Source organism: Pseudorasbora parva, chromosome 24, assembly GCF_024679245.1.
Source record: "Pseudorasbora parva isolate DD20220531a chromosome 24, ASM2467924v1, whole genome shotgun sequence".
Taxonomy (NCBI): domain Eukaryota; kingdom Metazoa; phylum Chordata; class Actinopteri; order Cypriniformes; family Gobionidae; genus Pseudorasbora; species Pseudorasbora parva.
Window position 1 is genome coordinate 6,593,746 of NC_090195.1, and position 18,473 is coordinate 6,612,218.

The window sequence follows — 18,473 nt, forward strand, 5'->3', positions numbered from 1 at the left end:
CATTGGCTCTTGCTGAAGCTCAAATGTGATACGTAACACAGGAATGAACCTCATTGGCTCTTGATAAAGCTCAAATGTTATGCATAACTCGAGTGCTTCATAACATGAGAATGAACCTCATTGGCTCTTGCAGAAACTTAAACGTGGGTATGTTCTATTTATAGTGTTGCCTTGAAATTAAAAGGCTAAATAAACCATTGCAAAATGTAGCTTTTATTAATGCTTTGAACTTAAAGTATAAAATAGTATTAAACCATCTTAGTTGCCTGTAAAATAAACTGTACAAGCCCATATAAGAAAAGACTGCCAACTACGGGGAGAGATGGAATGCATGAACTGTACAACATGCATCACACGATCTTTGTCGTACATACACATATAAGAGGTGGCATTCTGTGAATTTGTGTTAGTTGCTTCCCTAATGAACTGCTTTGAAATGTTTGTATACGTGCACATCACTATGTTACTTATACAAGATGTACAGAACTAACTTGCTCTAAAACATCAAACAGTATTTACTGTGTTAATATTAGTGAAATACTGACAATACTGTAGTAACATACACATTAAATTCATGGCATTTTAAATAAACATGAAAAAGACGCTACTTGTTTATGATGCACCATTGACTGGCTCCTGAGTTCTGATTATAAAATCCAGGGTTTTGTGTCTATTTTCATTTCAATTCAGATCAGACAACTATTATAAGCAAGAATACATTTGACTGTTTCGACAAACCTTCACATCATATCAAGACAGAACATCATCAAGCATTAAAGGTATGTTTATAATTTAGAACTTGACAATGTTGCTTTAGTACATTTAGACCTCCAGATATGGTTGAGATCTTTATGTTTTCATATTTTCAAATGTTATTGCATTCAAATGCATAAAGGTACAACACAGATGCATACAGAAACAGTCGATCGCCAGTGCTTCGATATGCCTGTGATGATGCTCGTCATTTGTTCTGTATTTCACTCTTCACTTCATAACTGAATGGGTATCGTTTCAAGACTAGTGCAAGTTAAAGACAGATGTATGTTAGTGCAAACCTGGATCCAGTTAAAGCCATTAGACTAATAAATCCTCTATTTTTGAAAGGATATACTAATAAACGAATAAGTCCAACATGAATTCACATGTAGGAGTTGAAGTAAAACTTCTACTAGATTCAGTAACGTTCCAGTAAAGTGACAGACTTTGGCATGTAATTTCTGAACTAAATAAAAAAAAAAAACACTTAAATGCACTGTCATTGCAATCTAAAATGGCTTTCCTCTTCAATCAATCATACAGATGCATTTATCCAAAATATATTCACATAAAATCTAAGTGTTATTAATTAACACTTTTTTTTTCATTCATTTTGTAAAATAAAAATATAACGGTCATGCACGAATCCTCAATACTCAATGCAAAAGATTTGGTTATTCTACATTTGTCATGCATAATGTTGATTATCAATATTTTAGCATGATCGTTACTAAATTATAATGCCATTTTGCACTGTATTACAAGTGGTCAATATTTTTTAATGATATTTCGTTCACTTTATTTTACAAAAAATGCAAAATGTCCACAGAAAATAGAAATTTGAAGTGTGCATATCCATGGCACATTTAAAGTTCATTTTACAGACAAAACGCAGATCAAATATGAACTTTAATCTTGAAAACTTTTAACACTAATGAGTTTTATGTAACCACATTCAAAAAAAGGAAAAAAATTCAACTTGATTGTCGAACCCAAGTGAGATTTTAGTGCTACGTTATGGAAAAAGGAAGCTGAAGGGTACTATAGCCGTCTGTGAATTTTCTGTGAATATAAACAAATAAAACTAGGATCGTGAGTTGTTGCTGCCGTTATCGTTATCGTCATCGTCAGACTGTTGGTCAGGAGGTATGGCGCGGGTTTGGCTGGCTCGTACGCTGGTCAGATGAGGGCAGGCGGAGATCAAGTTGGCAATGCCAATGAGAGTTACACCTGTGCCGTCCAGGTTCACTTGACTCAACTGCATACGACACAGGAACTTCAAACCTGAGAAATAAAATGGATTATGAGCAGTTTCTTTTATACAAGAAAATGATTTTGGTCGGGATAGCACTATGCATCATACCATGATCTGTGATTCTGGTTCTGCTGAGGTTGAGTTTCAGAAGCTGCGGACAGTGAACTAGACCTTGTCTGATGACTGTATCACCAACCTGTGTACTGGCCAAACCCATCACCTACAAAACCAACATGGAAGTTGAATTCAAGAATATTGCCATATTTAAACACAGTGGGGCATGCAGTATTTAGTCAGCCACCAATTGTGCAAGTTCTCCCTCTTAAAAAGATGAGAGAGGCCTGAAATTTGTATCATATGTACACTTCAACTATGAGAGACAGAATGAGAAAAAAAATCCAGAAAATCACATTGTCTGATTTTTAAAGAATTTATTTGCAAATTATGGTAGAAAATAAGTATTTGGTCAATAACAAAAGTTCATCTCTATACTTTGTTATATACCCTTTGTTGGCAATGACCGCGGTCGAGCATTTTCTTTAAGTCGCCACCAGGATTTTACACACTTTTTCTAGTAGTTTGGCCCATTCCTCCATGCAGATCTCCTCTAGAGCAATGTTTTTGGGCTGTTGCTGGGCAAAACTCCTTCTAAAGATTTTCTATGGGGTTTAGATTAGGAGACTCCAGGACCTTGAAATGCTTTTTATGAAGCCAATCCTTCATTGCCCAGGTGTTGTGTTTGGGATCACTGTCATGTTGAAAGACCCAGCCACATTTCATCTTCAATGCCCTTGCTGATGGAAGGAGAGGTTTTTACTCAAAATTTCACTATCTATTCATTCTTTCCTTTACGGATCAGTCGTCCTGGTCCCTTCGCAGAAAAACAGCAACAAAGCATGATGTTTCCTTCCCATGATTCGCAGTAGGTATGGTGTTCTTTGGATGCAACTCAACATGCTTTCTCCTCCAAACACAAAAAGTTGAGTTTTTACCAAAAAAGTTCTATTTTGGTTTCATCTAACCATATGACACTCTCCCAATCATCTTCTGGATCATCCAAATGCTCTCTAGCAAACTTTAGACGGGCCTGGATATGTACTAGATTAAGCAGGGGGACACGGCTGGCACTGCAGGATTTGAGTCCCTGGCGGCGTAGTGTGTTACTGATGGTAGCTTTTATTACTTTGGTCCCGGTCTCTGCAGGTCATCACTAGTGATTCTGGAATTTTTTGCTCACCATTCTTGTGATCATTTTGACCCCACGGGGTGAGATCTTGCGTGGAGCCCCAGATTGAAGGAGATTATCAGTGGTCTTCTATGTCTTCCATTTTCTAATAATTGCTCCCACAGTTGATTTCTTCACACCATGCTGCTTCCCTATTGCAGATTCAGTCTTCCCAGCCTGGTGCAGGTCTACAATATTGTTTCTGGTGTCCTTTGACAACTCTTTGGTCTTGGCCATAGTTAAGTGTGGAGTCTGACTGTTTGAGGTTGTAGACAGGTGTCTATTATACTGATAATGAGCTCAAACAGTTGCCATTAATACAGATAATGAGTGGAGGACAGAGAAGCCTATTAAATGAGAAGTTACAGGTCTGTGAGAGCCAGAAATCTTGCTTTTTTGTAGGTGACCAAATACTTATTTTCCACCATAATTTGCAAATAAATTGTTTAAAAATCAGACAATGTGATTTTCTGGATTATCTTTCTACTTCTGTCTCTCATAGTTTAAGTGTACCTATGATGAAGCTTACAGGCTTCTATCATCATTTTAAAGGGATCCCCTGGTGTTGAGACTTGCATGGCTTAATATAACATAAATGATGTCTCTTACTGAATTATGTATTAGAAACCCCATGAAAGATCTACGTTATTTTAAAAATCGATTTTATATTTGGACCATGGGCGGCGCCATTTTGTTTGCGTTCTAGGTTGATGACGTAGAATGGTTGAACTCCTCAATCAGCTGGCGTTACCCGTAGCTATTTTTACCACAACGCAACTCGAAAATTGTTTCAGAGTTAAACAAAACCAATGAATTGCTTTGTAATTGTACTTAAAACACACTCAAACATACATGTGCACACAAACTCACCTACACAAGTCACAAACAGATCGGCGGGCGCGCACACGACAGACTGCTCTGTCTCAATCGAGATGTTGGGCTGCTCAGTCTCCACGACAGGGGCTGAATCTGAAATCGACCCTATACCCTTAAATAGGGCATTATTTGAAGGGACGGCCATTTGTAGTGTTGTCCGACACCATAGTGGACATGTTCGAGTGCAGTCATTCAGTCTCACGTTGCACCGCAATAACGAGTGTACAGCCGATTACACACAGCTGTCCGACTTCACACACTCAAACATACATGTGCACATACATACATACACACAAACTCTCTCTCTCTCACAGACTCACACACACCCCAACAGATCGGCGCGAACACACACACACACACACACACACACACACACACACACACACACACACACACACACACACACGCACTGCGTGCGCGCATACATAACCCTCAATCTATTCCCTGTGTTGATATCATAGACTGTTGATATGCAGTAGATTAACTGTAATGCCTAATGTATCCAGCAGAGGGAAATATCTAGGTAGGACGATGGGATAAGGTAACGTGAGGAAGAGAGGCAGGATGTTTTGGTGATGATGCATGCGATTGAGACAGAGCAGTCTGTCAGGTGTGTGTGCCCGCCGCCGATCTGTTTGTGACTTGTGTAGGTGAGTTTGTGTGCACATGTATGTTTGAGTGTGTTTTAAGTACAATTACAAAGCAATTCATTGATTTTGTTTAACTCTGAAACAATTTTCGAGTTGCGTTGTGGTAAAAATAGCTACGGGTAACGCCAGCTGATTGAGGAGTGCAACCATTCTATGTCATCAACCTATGTCATCAATGGCGCCGCCCATGGTCCAAATATAAAATCGATTTTTTAAATAACTTAGATCTTTCATGGGTTTTCTACCACATAATTCAGTAAGAGACATCATTTATGTTATATTAAGCCATACAAGTCTCAACACCAGGGGATCCCTTTAAGAGGGAAAACTTGCACAATTGGTGGCTGACTAAATATTTTTTTGCAACACTGTACATGACAAAAATTTATACATTTCTTTACTTTTTGATCCATTTATTGCATGCTTGCTGATTAAAAGTAACTAATGAATTTCTTATATTTAAATACTGTACCTGCAGATGTGGCAAGTGTGTGATCAAGGCTGCAACGCCCCTGCTGGTGACGGCAGTCCGGTCGAGACACAGTTCCTGGAGATCTTTTAAAGTGACCAGTCCTTGCAGCCCACTGTCACTCACTTGAGTGTTGCTAAGAGACAGCTTCTTCAACCTATAAGGTAAAACGGGGCATGGTTTTCATGACCATCTTCGGTAAAATGGAAAGAGGCTTCTGAATATATTAAAGGTCTAATCATACCAACAACAAAACAAAAAAACATTAGTCATTGCTTTACTACAGGATACTATCTATTGGACGATACAAATTTATCTTGCTTTAAAGCATTAGTTCACGCAAAATTAAATGCTCTTGAATATTTCAGTTGGCAAGGCGTAAACTTTTATGACGATGCGGTTCTTGTCCGTAAGCTGTCCCAAGAGTCGTTCAAGTTTGTTCATGTTATCACATCATTGCATTGTTACAATTCATTAAAATGTTACCGGCCAACTGGTGATTGATACCGTTTCACATAGTCGCCATCAACGATTTTTTACTCGCATTTAGCACTTGGCGAGTGTTCATTTTTGGCTCTGACTACAGCACTTTTTACATATCTATTTCAGCATTACCAGATTTGCAAGGTTATATTACACCAAATTGAACCAGAACAAGAGCTGCTTTCCTCCTTTGATTTACTATTTAGACACCTTTGGACTCATGGCTTTGCTTAAAGATCTACCTGCTCATGCTGGCAAGCTGTGCAATGCCATGGTCGGTGAGCTGAGTGTAGTCAGTTAGGTCGAGCTCTGAGAGCAAAGTCTGTCTGGAGAGAAATGAAAGTCCAGCGTCCGTCACACAGTGTCTGCCAGGCAGGGTGAGCTGGGTGAGCCTCAGGCCTGCACACAGGAAATAATACAGTCACCCTATTACAGGACTAAATAACTTGCATTCTGAACTGAAATTAATTTCCATTTGTCTGCACCTGAAATGATTTCCAGCGCTTGGTTTCCATCTGTGACCGGTATGCCAGCCAGGCTGAGAACTGATAGGCTGGGGTGGGTTGCTAGGCACTGGAGAGAATTTTCCCGTACACCTGTGCCATCCAGGTGAAGCGTCTGCAGGTTTCGGAGCTCTGCGAGTGCAGACACATCACTCACCTGAAGGGAAAAAGAGACAAAAGGACATATAGTGAGGTCCAAAATAAACCTTAAAAACAAGCCCTGTAACGGCTTTATGACTTTGAGATTGTGCCAGATAATTACAGCTTGTTTGGAGAACAAATACAGTACTGTGTATATATCAACAGCAACACTATGGTTCAAAAGTTTGGGGTCAGTAAGATTGTTTTCTCAAGAAATGTGTACTTTAATTCAGTAAGCATGCATTACAGTGATCAAACGCAAAAGTGTAACATTGCAAAAAAAAAAAAAAAAAAAAAAAAAAACCTAAACAAAAAATAAATGCTGTCATTTTGAACTTTATATTTATCAAGAACCCTGAAAAATGTATTAAGGTTCCCACAAAATCATTAAGCAGCTCAACTGTTTTTAACATTGATGAAGATGATGATGATAATAATAATAATAATAATAATAATACATGTTTCTTGAGCAGCAAATCATCATATTAGAAATGATTTATAAAGGATCATGTGACCCTGAAGACTGGAGGAATGATGCTGACAATTCAGCTTTGATCAAAGAAATAAATGAAATTTTAACATTTTATAACAAAAGTTATTTTAAATTGTAATATTATCTCACAATATTTTACTGTATTTTTTATTAAAATAAATTCAGCCATGTTGAGCAATTCTAAAATATTTTTAAAAATCTCACCGACCCAAAACTTTTTTTACAGAACTGTGTGTGTAAATAACATACATTAACATCAAACGTTGATTTATCTGTACGGGATAGTATATATTTTAGCAGATTATTAACAGATCAGATAAATATGAAATATGTCACTTATTGCTTGTAAAATAATACATACAATAATACATAATACATTAATCAAAGTATATACAGATTGGGCACTATTTTTTCTTCTTTTTTGGGCATACTTTTCAGACTACTGGAGCATTATTTAAATTAGACTTTTTTTTCTGTTAGACTATTGTTGTGATATAGTCTATATTTTATATATAAATGACATGTAAAGCTGAAAATTAAAACAGCGACCTTTATTTAAAAAATATATATTATATAACGTATATATTACGTTAATATATTGTCTTTTCCCCCTCAATATTATGAAATAAATCAATCAGTGTAGATTACCTTGGTGTGTTTAATACTGAGCATTCGTAGCTGTGGCACACATGTGGGCAGCACTCTCAGTGTGCTCTCTGTGATGGCCGTCTGATTCAGGCTGAGCTGACACAGCACAGAGGAGCCTGACTGTAGATACAGCAGTAGACCTGCATCGCTTACTTTGGTCTGGTCCAGAGCCAGGAATGTCAGACTGCGGAGTCCTGAGATCAGACAAAAACACATGACGCATTTCTACATGATAAACACTTGTGGATGCTACAGTAAGGCCCTGTCCCAAATAGCACACTTTATGTGGTCGGTCTTGGAATGTGTGTAAAGTCCAAAAGATCGTAGGGTGTTTCCCATTTGTCATGTTAGGCTTCAGGAGGGTGCTCGCAAGCGGCCGATATGAACCCTCGACGGGTACTTTTGCCGAAGCAAGCTCCGCAGCAGACTTGTTCTACTCAACGGTCAAAGCGGCAGTACGTCACAAAAGAGTGGAATAAGGCGAGGGCTTAAGGGTTTCACTTGGAACAGGGTTTCTGTGGTTTGGACACATGGTCTCACCTGCGATATGCTGCATGCAGCTGTCTGTTAGTTTGCTACAAGACGACAGGTTTAGGTGCTGCAGTTTTGAGAGGTTGGACAAAACAGAAAGACCGGCATCTGCAATATGAAAAAGGACACAATGATCACTCAGCTTTACAAAATAATTTTACAATCAATTCAATACACTGGTGAATAAGCAATGTGTCATTTAGAACTTTTCTCAGAAAGGAATGCGATATTTGGTCATATTTCACCCCCTCAATTTTGGTTAAAGACAATGAAGCCTATTTTTAGGATCCTTCATTAAATATTTTTTATATTATTGTTTTTATTATGATTATGACAAATAACCCCAAATTCTCATTACCATAATTCAAAAAGAATCGTATAGTAACAGAAAGTCACCACACATTTATAGTTGCAATAAATACATTGACTGTAGTACAATTCAATATTTACTGTGCTATATTCATATTACAAGTTATTAGAAATATTCATTATATACTAATAACAACACGGTAAAAAATTGTATTAGATAAGCATTATAATTATTACAAATATTTATTCACTATAATATGTTTTATAGATATTTTAATTATATATCTTTGATAATTTATCATATAAATTATATAAATGTGTGTGTGTGTGTGTGTGTGTGTGTGTGTATGTATGTATCCATGTATGTTTATATGTATATATATATATATATATATATATATAATATGTGTGTATATATAAACACACTCACACACAGTATATCCATCCATCCGAGTAGTCCTTTTTTTATTGTTATGAAAGGTCATAATATAAAAATTCTTAATGGAATAAAAATGGCAACAAAATGTAATATAAAATAAAATAAAATAAAATGAGGAGATTTTTTGAATGAAAAGCCTGGTCATTTCTTTTAAGTGAGATTCTCACACACCTGTGATGAGTGGAGAGTTGACGAAGCTGAGATGCTTGAGACAGGAAAACGCCCTCAGTTGCCGCAGCAGCTCGTTGGTGGTGTACGGGTAGCAGTTTAGGACAAACTTCTGCAGCGGGCAGCCGAAGAACAGCTCCAGCGTTCGTGGTCGGAGTAACCGTTCGCGTGCCATGTGAGCCAGCAAGAGTTCGGCCAGCTCTGGGGTCAAACACGCCAGGCTACTGCTGTACTGCATGCTGGGAGCTGAGAGAGCAAGATTATGTTTAATGGCTTGTCTTAAGAACTCATAGTGATTAGTAAATAACACCAGGACTCTGACCTGTCATGAGGGAAACCGTGGCCCTGGTGGCCATCGAGCAGAGAGAGGGCACGCGCGGGGTCTTAAAGGCTTTTTTGGGGGGTGAGGGCTGCCCGTGCAGTGACTGTTGCTCGTCATGATGGGCGGCTCTCTGTAAACGCTCAACCGCTGCTTGACCACGCAATGCACGGCCTTCATCAGGGTCTGCTGGAACATCAGGCTCCACCTCCCTTTAACAACCAACCAATTACAGACACCAAATCAGACGCTTCATCTATTTTAAAGACTCAAGTTTCTCAAATTGACACCTATGATGTCATTGTAATTTTTCTTTCTTACACTTGTATGCATACTGAACTGTGGTGTTTTTATGAGGCTCTGTCCTACCTGAGTCTGTTGCCCTGCTCTGGCCAGTGATGTCTCGGCTCCAGCCCTCCTCTCGCCCTGTTCTCCAGGAAGAAGGGCAACCGTGGCATTCCTGCCAGAGCGAAAGGGAGAAAATGTTGTGTGAAGTATCTTAGGTTCTATACATTTATTTTTATTTAGTGTATGGTTAAAACCCTTAAAAAAATAATAATAACGTCTTCCCCCCCATCAGATCAAGAAAACAGGTTTCCCACACCTTTTCCAGTCATTTATGATTTACGGATAAGAATTTTGAAAATATTTTTTCAAAAGACTACACTCTAAAAGAGCAGTTTTAGATATTAATATCATATATACAAATATTTTGGAGCTGAACATAGAATATAAGTATTTAAAAAATTGTAACAAAAAATGGTATTTATCAAAAAAAAAAAACTGGAAAAAATGTACCACGGTAGTTACAAAAATATTAATTATATAGAATAAGAAATTATAATTATGATAAGAAATGTTTTCTGAAGGATCGATTACATTAATTAAATTTAAAAAAAATTATTAAATAATTTTTCAATAACTATTCCAAGCATGGAAATTACAATTTAAAAATACCCCAATATTTCCATGTTTGTCATGCCTGTGTGGATGTATCTTTAAAAAAAAATCCATTTACAATTGTTTACTCGCACGATCCATAAGCACATCAAGTAAACAAATTCAATTTAAATTGCACTTTGTTACTACCAAATTAAGCAAGCATTTAATTACACAGCCTCAATATCAAAACACTTGCACAGGAAGGAACCGCATATTAAGCTAATTACCGTATATTAGCATGTTCCCAGGCTGGCAATTTATTCCAGTGTGCCTCTCGTGCACAAATTAACATACAATCACCCCTGTCGACTTCACAGCATCTTAAAACCATGCCCAAAGCTGTTTTCTCTCCCAGTGTGTCTGAAATCCCCCGAATCAAACTTCCAGACAAAAGAGCTAATAAATTAGAGCATAAGGAAGCAGATCTTACACATAAGAACAGGCTTGCTTGATTGCTCCACGTTTCATAATTTAAAAGAGGTGGATGAGATTTGACTTATAACCAGGCCTAAACTAGGACAAGTAAGGACATTTACCTCTTACTCAACATGGACTTCCCACAATTTCACAGTTTTTCTTGCTTTGGTCACTGATTAAATACCTAACACAGAGTTCCTGAACAAAGATCTGTAAGCAGATCCCAGCAGACACAGAACATTCCTCTGATGTCAGTCAGACATCTACGATTTATTTAATCAGCTAAGCTTTCGCAGAATCATGAACAGTGACCTTCAATGAGAGCTGATAAAGCTCCAGTTCTTTAGATGTTTTGAAGGAGTCTTTGTGATTAGAGAAATGTTGACAGAATTTCCATTTTGTTTAATTAAGGTATTAAAGGAACACTTCACCTTTTTTAGAAATAGGGCTTATTCAACTTCTTTCCTACATTTAGATATGTGGGCAAATGCATTTTTGTCTCTGTGCATGCATTGTCTTAGTTTGGCAGGGTCGCCGCTAGCTTAGCTTAGCATAAGGAATGGAATCCTATGTTGCCAGCTAGCTTGTCCCGAGTAAAACGGAGGCCAGTAGTAGAATAACTATATATATATATATATAGTTATTCTATGGTATTTGCTTGTCCTATTTTTAAAATGTTTTTATGGGTACAAATATTTTGCATGTGCTTTATTATGCAATAGTGCGGATGTATAGCGTCAAAGATGAATTTCTGTCCAGGAAAACTGAACAGACAATAAAGTTGAAAGTTAAAACAAACCATTCTGGCCTTTTCTGATTCAGTGAAATCCTAAAGCAGCTCACATAGCAATTTAGTCTGTTCAGATCAACATCTTTGGTTTACAGCCTCATAAGTGTTCGATAGTGGCTTAAAATGATTGTTTTATCTTCGATGGTTTGTGGAGTTTCATCTAAAGCAGAGTTGACTAATCAAGCCAATGTTAATTGTAAAGACTTAATTAGTGGCACATGACTTTTCACACGATTTATTAACTATTTTTTAACTATAATTCTTGTTCATACTTGAACAAACCACAAACCTTAAAGGTCCCGTTCTTCGCGATTCCATCTTTCAAACTTTAGTTAGTGTGTAATGTTGCTGTTGGAGCATAAATAATACCTGTAAAATTATAAAGCTCAAAGTTCAATGCCAAGCGAGATATTACATTTAACAGCGAACGGCCGGTTTGGACTACACCTCTGCACTTCCTGGCTGTAATGACGTCACTAGAACCGTTTGTTGACTAACCCTCCGCCCACAAGAACACGCAAAATAGGGGGCGTGGTCTTCTTGCTCTCCCACGTGGAGAAGAGCGCGAATTCAGCGCTTGCATCTCCCCGTTATGGTAAGAGGCGGGACATTTCCGGGCAAAGTGCGCTAAGCTGCTGTCCAATCACAACACGGGAAGCGCTGGCCCAATCAGAACTCGTTACGTATTTCTGAAGGAGGGACTTCATAGAACAAGGAAATCATCAGGCCGTTTTTAGGACAGAGCAGACAGCGCTATACAGATAAGTAAATTGTGTGAAAAATACTGTGTTTTTGTATACGCGAAACATGAACTCATGTTATATTGCACACTGTAAACACAATCAAAGCTTCGAAAACACGCGAAGAACGGGACCTTTAAGTATTAAACTTCCTGTCAACTTCTTGGCTCATCCTGAAACGTTTGTGCTACAAACATAAAAAGTACCTCAAAACGTTCCGGCTATAACTTTTCCCAAGCGAACAGACTTATTCTAAGCAACCCAACAATCTAAAAGTTGGCCAAATCTCATACATTTACAGGGGAATGAGAACTCAGGCCATATTTAGAGACCAGTATGTCATTGAGACTTTGGGCAAAACCATCAAGAAACCACCCAGAACAACCGTTACATACCGTTGAGTTGATATGGAGGTACAACTTCCTCTGGTTGCTCATCGTTTTCCAAAGGTTCTTCATCTTCTGCTTCACCTTGCACCAGTTTCTGGCCTCGTCCTGTCAGAAGAAAATATGACTAATTACAAAATATCACATGCATTGAAGTAAGGTTAGCGTAAAGCAGGGTTATTATTGTTAACTAAAATGATTCAATTTTATATTACATTTATTACATTACAACTATTACATTTGTTTATTTCTGTTAATAAATTATTAAATTATTAAAAAATATATAAAAATGGCAAAAGCACATAGCAAAATTAAAAACCAAAACTGAAAATATATTATATTTAAGGGATAGTTCCCAAAAAAATAATTACTCACCCTCATGTCGTCCCAAACCCTTAAAGGGTTAGTTCACCCTAAAATGAAATTGATGTCATTAATGTCACCCTAATGTCGTTCCACACCCGTAAGACCTCCGTTCATCTTCACACACAGCTTAAGATATTTTATATTTTAGTCCCAGAGCATATGCAGCCTATGCACACTTTACTGTCCATGTCCAGAAAGGGAATAAAAACATCAGGGTCACCAATGTCACATGATTTCAGCAGTTCGGTTCGCGTCAAACTGCCAAACTCCTGAATCATTGATCGATTCACTGATTCAATAACCGTTTGATTCTTTTTGGAGGCACATGGAGGAGAAGACAATGCTGAATAAAATCGTAGTTTTTGTTATTTTTGGACCAAAATGTATTTTCGATGCTTCAAGAGACTCTAATCAACCAACTGATGTCACATATGGACTACTGTGATGATGTTTTTATTCCCTTTCTGGACATGGACAGAGAAGTGGGCATTGACTGCATAATGCTTTCGGACTAAAAATAAAATATCTTAAACTGTGTTTCCGATGATGAACGGAGGTCTTACGGGTGTGGAACGACATTAGGGTGAGTCATTAATGACATCAATTTCATTTTTGGGTGAACTAACCCTTTAAGAAATTTGTTTATTTTGGGAACACATGAAAATCTTTTTGATGAAATCAAAATCAAAAAATCATATAAAGCGATCCTGTGTCTTCAGAAAATTTTGACTAAACCTCTCAATCCATATGGATAAGTTTGACAATCCCTTTATGAGTAGTTGCATACACTGCAAAAAAAATGCTTCTCTTACTTAGTATTTTTGTCTTGTTTCTAGTCCAAACATCTAAAAATTCTTAAAACAAGAAGTATTTACTAGACAAGCAAAAGTAATTGTCTTGTTTTGGGAAACAATTACTCAAAATTAAGAAAGATTTTGCCTAAAATAAGCAAAATAACCTGCCAGTGTGGTAAGCAAAATAATCTTAAAACAAGATGATATTTCTTACCCCACTGGCAGATTATTTTCCTTCATTTTGAGGTATTTTTTCCCCAAAACAAGTTGATTTATGTTAAATAATTTTTACTTGTCAAGGAAATGTTTCTTAATGTAAGAATTTTGTTGAAATTTTGACTAGAAACAAGACAAAAATACTAAGTAAGAAAAACATTTTTTGCAGTGTAGCTGCCAACGGAGGGACAGAAATCGCTCAGATTTCATCATGAATATCTTCATTTGTCTTCCAAAGATGAACAAAAGTCTTACAGGTTTTGAACGACATGAGGGTGAGTACTAAATTACAGAATTTACATTTTTGGGTGAACGATCCCTTTAAAGAAAATTCTAGTCATATTTAAATAATAGTAAAATAACACTGTGTGGTGCTTTTACAAATGAGTAAAGGTAAAGTAAACCTTACCCCAGTAGTGAGAGGGTCCTGACAGTGGAGGTCCGACCCCAGGAATCCCAGCATACCCCACTGCCTCCTCCCACAGCTGATGGGGGAGTGGTGGGGGTACTTCCAGTTCATCTAAAGCTCCGGCCTCCTCTTGGGGTGGCTCATTGGGCGGTGCCACCGGCTCTTCCTGTGGCTCCAACTCCGGCTGTCCTACAACAGCCAATTGAGATGCAGGACTGGGCGGATCCTGAGGCGTCTCAGGTGGTGTGGTCTGAATGCAAAGTGCAGCGTTGGGGGTCAGTCCCAGAGACCGGAGGGAGCAGGTTAGCTCAGTTTCACCGAAGCGCTTGCGAGGGAACCCTTGCAGGAGGGAGAAGGAGGGTAGTGAAGGGTGTCGACCGGCAATGTACTCGACGACGTGACTTAAGGGAGTGTCTGCAGGGAAGCGCTCACGCATAGATTCCCCAGAAGGGAGACGGATCTATAACAAGAAACACGTATAAACACGTCAGATGTTTGACGTCATTTTGAATACTGCAACAGCAGTAGTTGTTAGAAAGCAGAGGGAAAACAGATGTAATCTAGCACCATGAGGATGCAGTGGTTGTCTATGCTCGTCGCCACACGTCCACCCAGTCTCTGTCCCTGTCCACTCGATGGAGAGGTCTCAGCTGTGGCTTCAGTTTGGGCTTTCTCCTGCTGACTGCGCCGGTCCTCTGCTATCCTCTTCAATACCAACTCACGCTCCTGATTAAAGGACAAACTGTTACTGCACTGGGAACCAAACATGATCCTGTAGATCAGTGGTTTTCAAACCAGTCCTGGAGGCATCTAAACCCTGCACATTTTGTATGTCTCCCTCATCAGACACACCCAATTTTGTTCTTGCAGTCTCTACTAACGAGCTGATGAGTTGAATTAGGTCTGATAAATAAGGGAGAAACACAAAATGTGCAGGGCTGGGATGCCTTCAGGGCAGGTTTAAAAACCACAGCTGTAGAGCATGAAAATGGGAGAGCAGATGAAGCAAAAACACAGCATTGTGTTTATAGCATTAAGATGATAAAAACTCAAATGTTCTTGATTGCTTGAGGTTGTTTCTATGGTGACTTCTAATATATACCGATCAGGCATAACATTATGACCTATATACTGTTGGTCTCCCTTTTGAACCCCATACGCACCAAAATGCGATGCACTGTGTATTCTGACACATTTCTATCAGAACCAGCATTAACCTCTTGAGCAATTTGATTTACAGTAGCTCGTCTGTTTGATCGGATCACACAGGCCAGCCTTCACTCCCCATGTGCATCAATGAGCCTTGGCCGCCCATGACCATGTCGCCGGTTTACCACTGTTCCTTCCCTTGGACCACTTTTGATAGATACTGACCACTGCAGACCGGGAACACCCCACAAGAGCTGCAGTTTTGGAGAAGTCGTCTAGACATCACAATTTGGCGCTTGTCAAACTCACTCAAATCCTCAAGCTTTTGCACATTTTTCCTGCTTCTAACACATCAACTTTGAGGACAAAAATGTTTACTTGCTGCCTAATATATCCCACCCCCTAACAGGTGCAGTGATGATCAGTGTTATTCACTTCACCTCTCAGTGGTCATATTTGTGTATATACTCTATATAGTTTGTTTTTTAGTAATACAAAAAGGAAAAACATGCTATTAATAATTAGTTTTTTCTCTTATAAACAGTCGTCACCACTTTCGTTGTACTGAAAAGATCAGATTTTGTGTTCCAAAGAAGAAAGCAAGACATCAGAATGGGTTTGGAATGACGGGTGAGTAGATACATTTTTAGGTGAAACTAGTCTTTGTTTATAGAGTTTTATTGTAAAAAATATAAAAGCTTTCACTGATTCACCTGCTTCTTTTGTCTCTTCTCTTCCTGTACCTCTCGGGCCACTTGTTGCCTCTGCTGCTCGTGGAAATTACTTTTATCCTGCTTGATCCGTGTTTCCAGGGGTAGATGCTCTTTGGGAGTGTTTACGGAAGGAGGTGCCAAGACCAAAGAAGGACCTAAAAGCAGAAAAACACAGTTTCTGCATTCCTCTGCATTGCAAAACACTTCAGAAACCTGTATCAATGTCTGCTAATGATCTGCAGCGCACAAAAATCACATGACCTGTGATTCACAGTTTATTTATACACTAAAAATCACATTTTCCTTCCCAGAAGAATGTTGTGAAAGGTCTGTTTGTCGTACAAATGAGTAAATTACCAAACTGCTGCTTTTTTTTTTACCTGTTGCGTCAGACTGTGAGTTGTTGTTATAGCAAAGAGCCTCTTTGGGAGGATTGAACGCAGAAAACGCCGTCTCTAGAGGACCTGAAGGCTGCTTGACTAGTTTATGCCGCGGACTTCCACCCTGCAAAAGCCTTCAGAGCAAATGTGAGAATAAATGAGAGGCCTGCTGCAGCTTTTGGTTAATAACCAAACATGATGTCCAATAACACTTTCAATATTCCCTAAAGCCACTGAATATAACGAGACAGGTGAGTATTTTACCTACGACTACTACATATTAAAATAGTTTTTAATACACAACTAGTCATCCTTTCTTGGTATGCAATAACCCATTAAAACTATTTCACTATTCAGGAATATAAAGCAAAAGGATGCATGTGACATGCTGAAAAACATTTACCATTCAGCCGCTTCTGGTACAGAGAAGAATCCTGCCTGCATCGCCGCCTGTATCTGGTCCTCACTGAAGCCCATCTCAGTTAGAGTGCTGATGAACCCCCCTATGGTCTAGATAACAAGAAAACCACATGAACTCCATTGCAAAGGTATTCTTTATTTATGTTGAGATCAAACACAAACATGTCACATTCCCATAGCATTCATCATGCACAATGCACAGTACTAATGCTGCCACCACAGATATCTCAGAGGACTTTTTGAAAAAGTTTGAGACAACTTAAAATGCTATTTATATATAGCTGATTTACAAGCCATTATGCTACTGTACTCTGAAAGCAAGAAGCTTTCGTTTATAACAGCATGCATAAGGTTTAACATAATAGTTATTGTATATATAACATAATAGTTATTGTATATTTCATATATATATATATATATATGAAAGATATTTTAAATGTATCCCAACAATCCCTTGTACAAGAGCATACATCAGTTCATATGTACGTTATTTACGTTGTCTATTGCGTGCCTACTGCGTATTTAACTACTTGAAGAACCTTTAAAAAAGTGTTTATATTAACTGGCTGCATTTGTCTTTAATCTATATGTATCTGACAAGGCCATGTACTTGCATGCATATTGTTATCAATGTTTTCAATAAAGGTCTCAAGAGGCTTTCCTCGAGACCTAGGCCTACTTTTTTTTCCCTTGTTATCTTTTATAGTTACAGTAACAATGACTGTAAACTCAAAGCTTACCGAGACATTAAGAAAAGGTTGTACATGATGTTGGTCTATAGAAACTAATGTACTTATTACAGTTTATCATGTTTTATCCATGTCGGGCAAGCTAATATAGCAACGCAATAATCTTTACAAAAACATTATGGTCGATTATCATTAACCATAGGTTTCGCTTACCGATGTGGAGTCCATAATTGTATTCAAGATCTTCAAAAATACACAATATGGGGGTTTGTTGTCACTTTGCAGAAGATGTTTACTGATTGTCCGCACAGTAGAATGGTGACGGCCTACGTCACGGGTTTTTTTCCGTCCTGACTGTACGCTCGACGCTGATTGGATGACTGACATTTGGAAACGCCCCTTAAGGACCGCCCCCACTGTTATTTTACATGTCAATCACAGCTCGTCCGAATGCGTTAAAGGAGCAGGCGCATCTTTACCCAGTGGAGTTCACAAACCTTTACCATTCACACGCCCAGTTAACGAAACACAATTATCGTTTGTCTACTAAAAGCAACTAATTTCCATTTTGCTATGGCGTTTATTTTATTTCTGACATGCAATAAGTATTATTGGCCGGCAGATGTCATTTGGTCAAACAAGCCCACATTTGGAATAAATTGAGGTCCTAAACTAAACATAAAATAAGTAAATTATAGAATATATGATATGATATAACAATGTCATATTTGGAATAAATTGATGTCCTAAACTAAACATAAAATAAGTAAATAATATAATTTAAGAGTCATACTTAT

At 38.1% G+C, this 18,473-nt stretch overlaps 1 protein-coding gene across 1 annotated transcript; it reads right to left on the bottom strand.

Moving 5' to 3' along the window:
* Positions 1–768: 768 nt before the first annotated feature.
* Positions 769–18,017, bottom strand: si:ch73-173p19.1 (uncharacterized). The gene is made up of 17 exons (XM_067435058.1): positions 17,890–18,017; positions 16,971–17,077; positions 16,568–16,701; positions 16,188–16,342; positions 14,893–15,051; positions 14,326–14,785; positions 12,550–12,648; positions 9,635–9,725; positions 9,269–9,477; positions 8,950–9,192; positions 8,040–8,138; positions 7,500–7,693; positions 6,200–6,374; positions 5,957–6,113; positions 5,235–5,388; positions 2,120–2,231; positions 769–2,040 (listed from the first exon to the last, which is right to left on the bottom strand). The coding sequence occupies exons 1-17, from the start codon at positions 17,902–17,904 to the stop codon at positions 1,841–1,843; spliced, it is 2,763 nt and encodes a 920-aa protein (XP_067291159.1). The 5' UTR covers positions 17,905–18,017; the 3' UTR covers positions 769–1,840.
* Between the last annotated feature and the right edge of the window lie 456 nt (positions 18,018–18,473).

Bases quoted from the DNA above. Each gene is read 5' to 3' on its own strand.
- si:ch73-173p19.1 (XM_067435058.1), bottom strand. The intron at 16,343-16,567 runs GTAAAAAAAAAA...TTCTGCTTTTAG, and splicing joins CTCACAGTCTGACGCAACAG to GTCCTTCTTTGGTCTTGGCA. The intron at 6,114-6,199 runs GTGCAGACAAAT...TCCTGTGTGCAG, and splicing joins AGCGCTGGAAATCATTTCAG to GCCTGAGGCTCACCCAGCTC.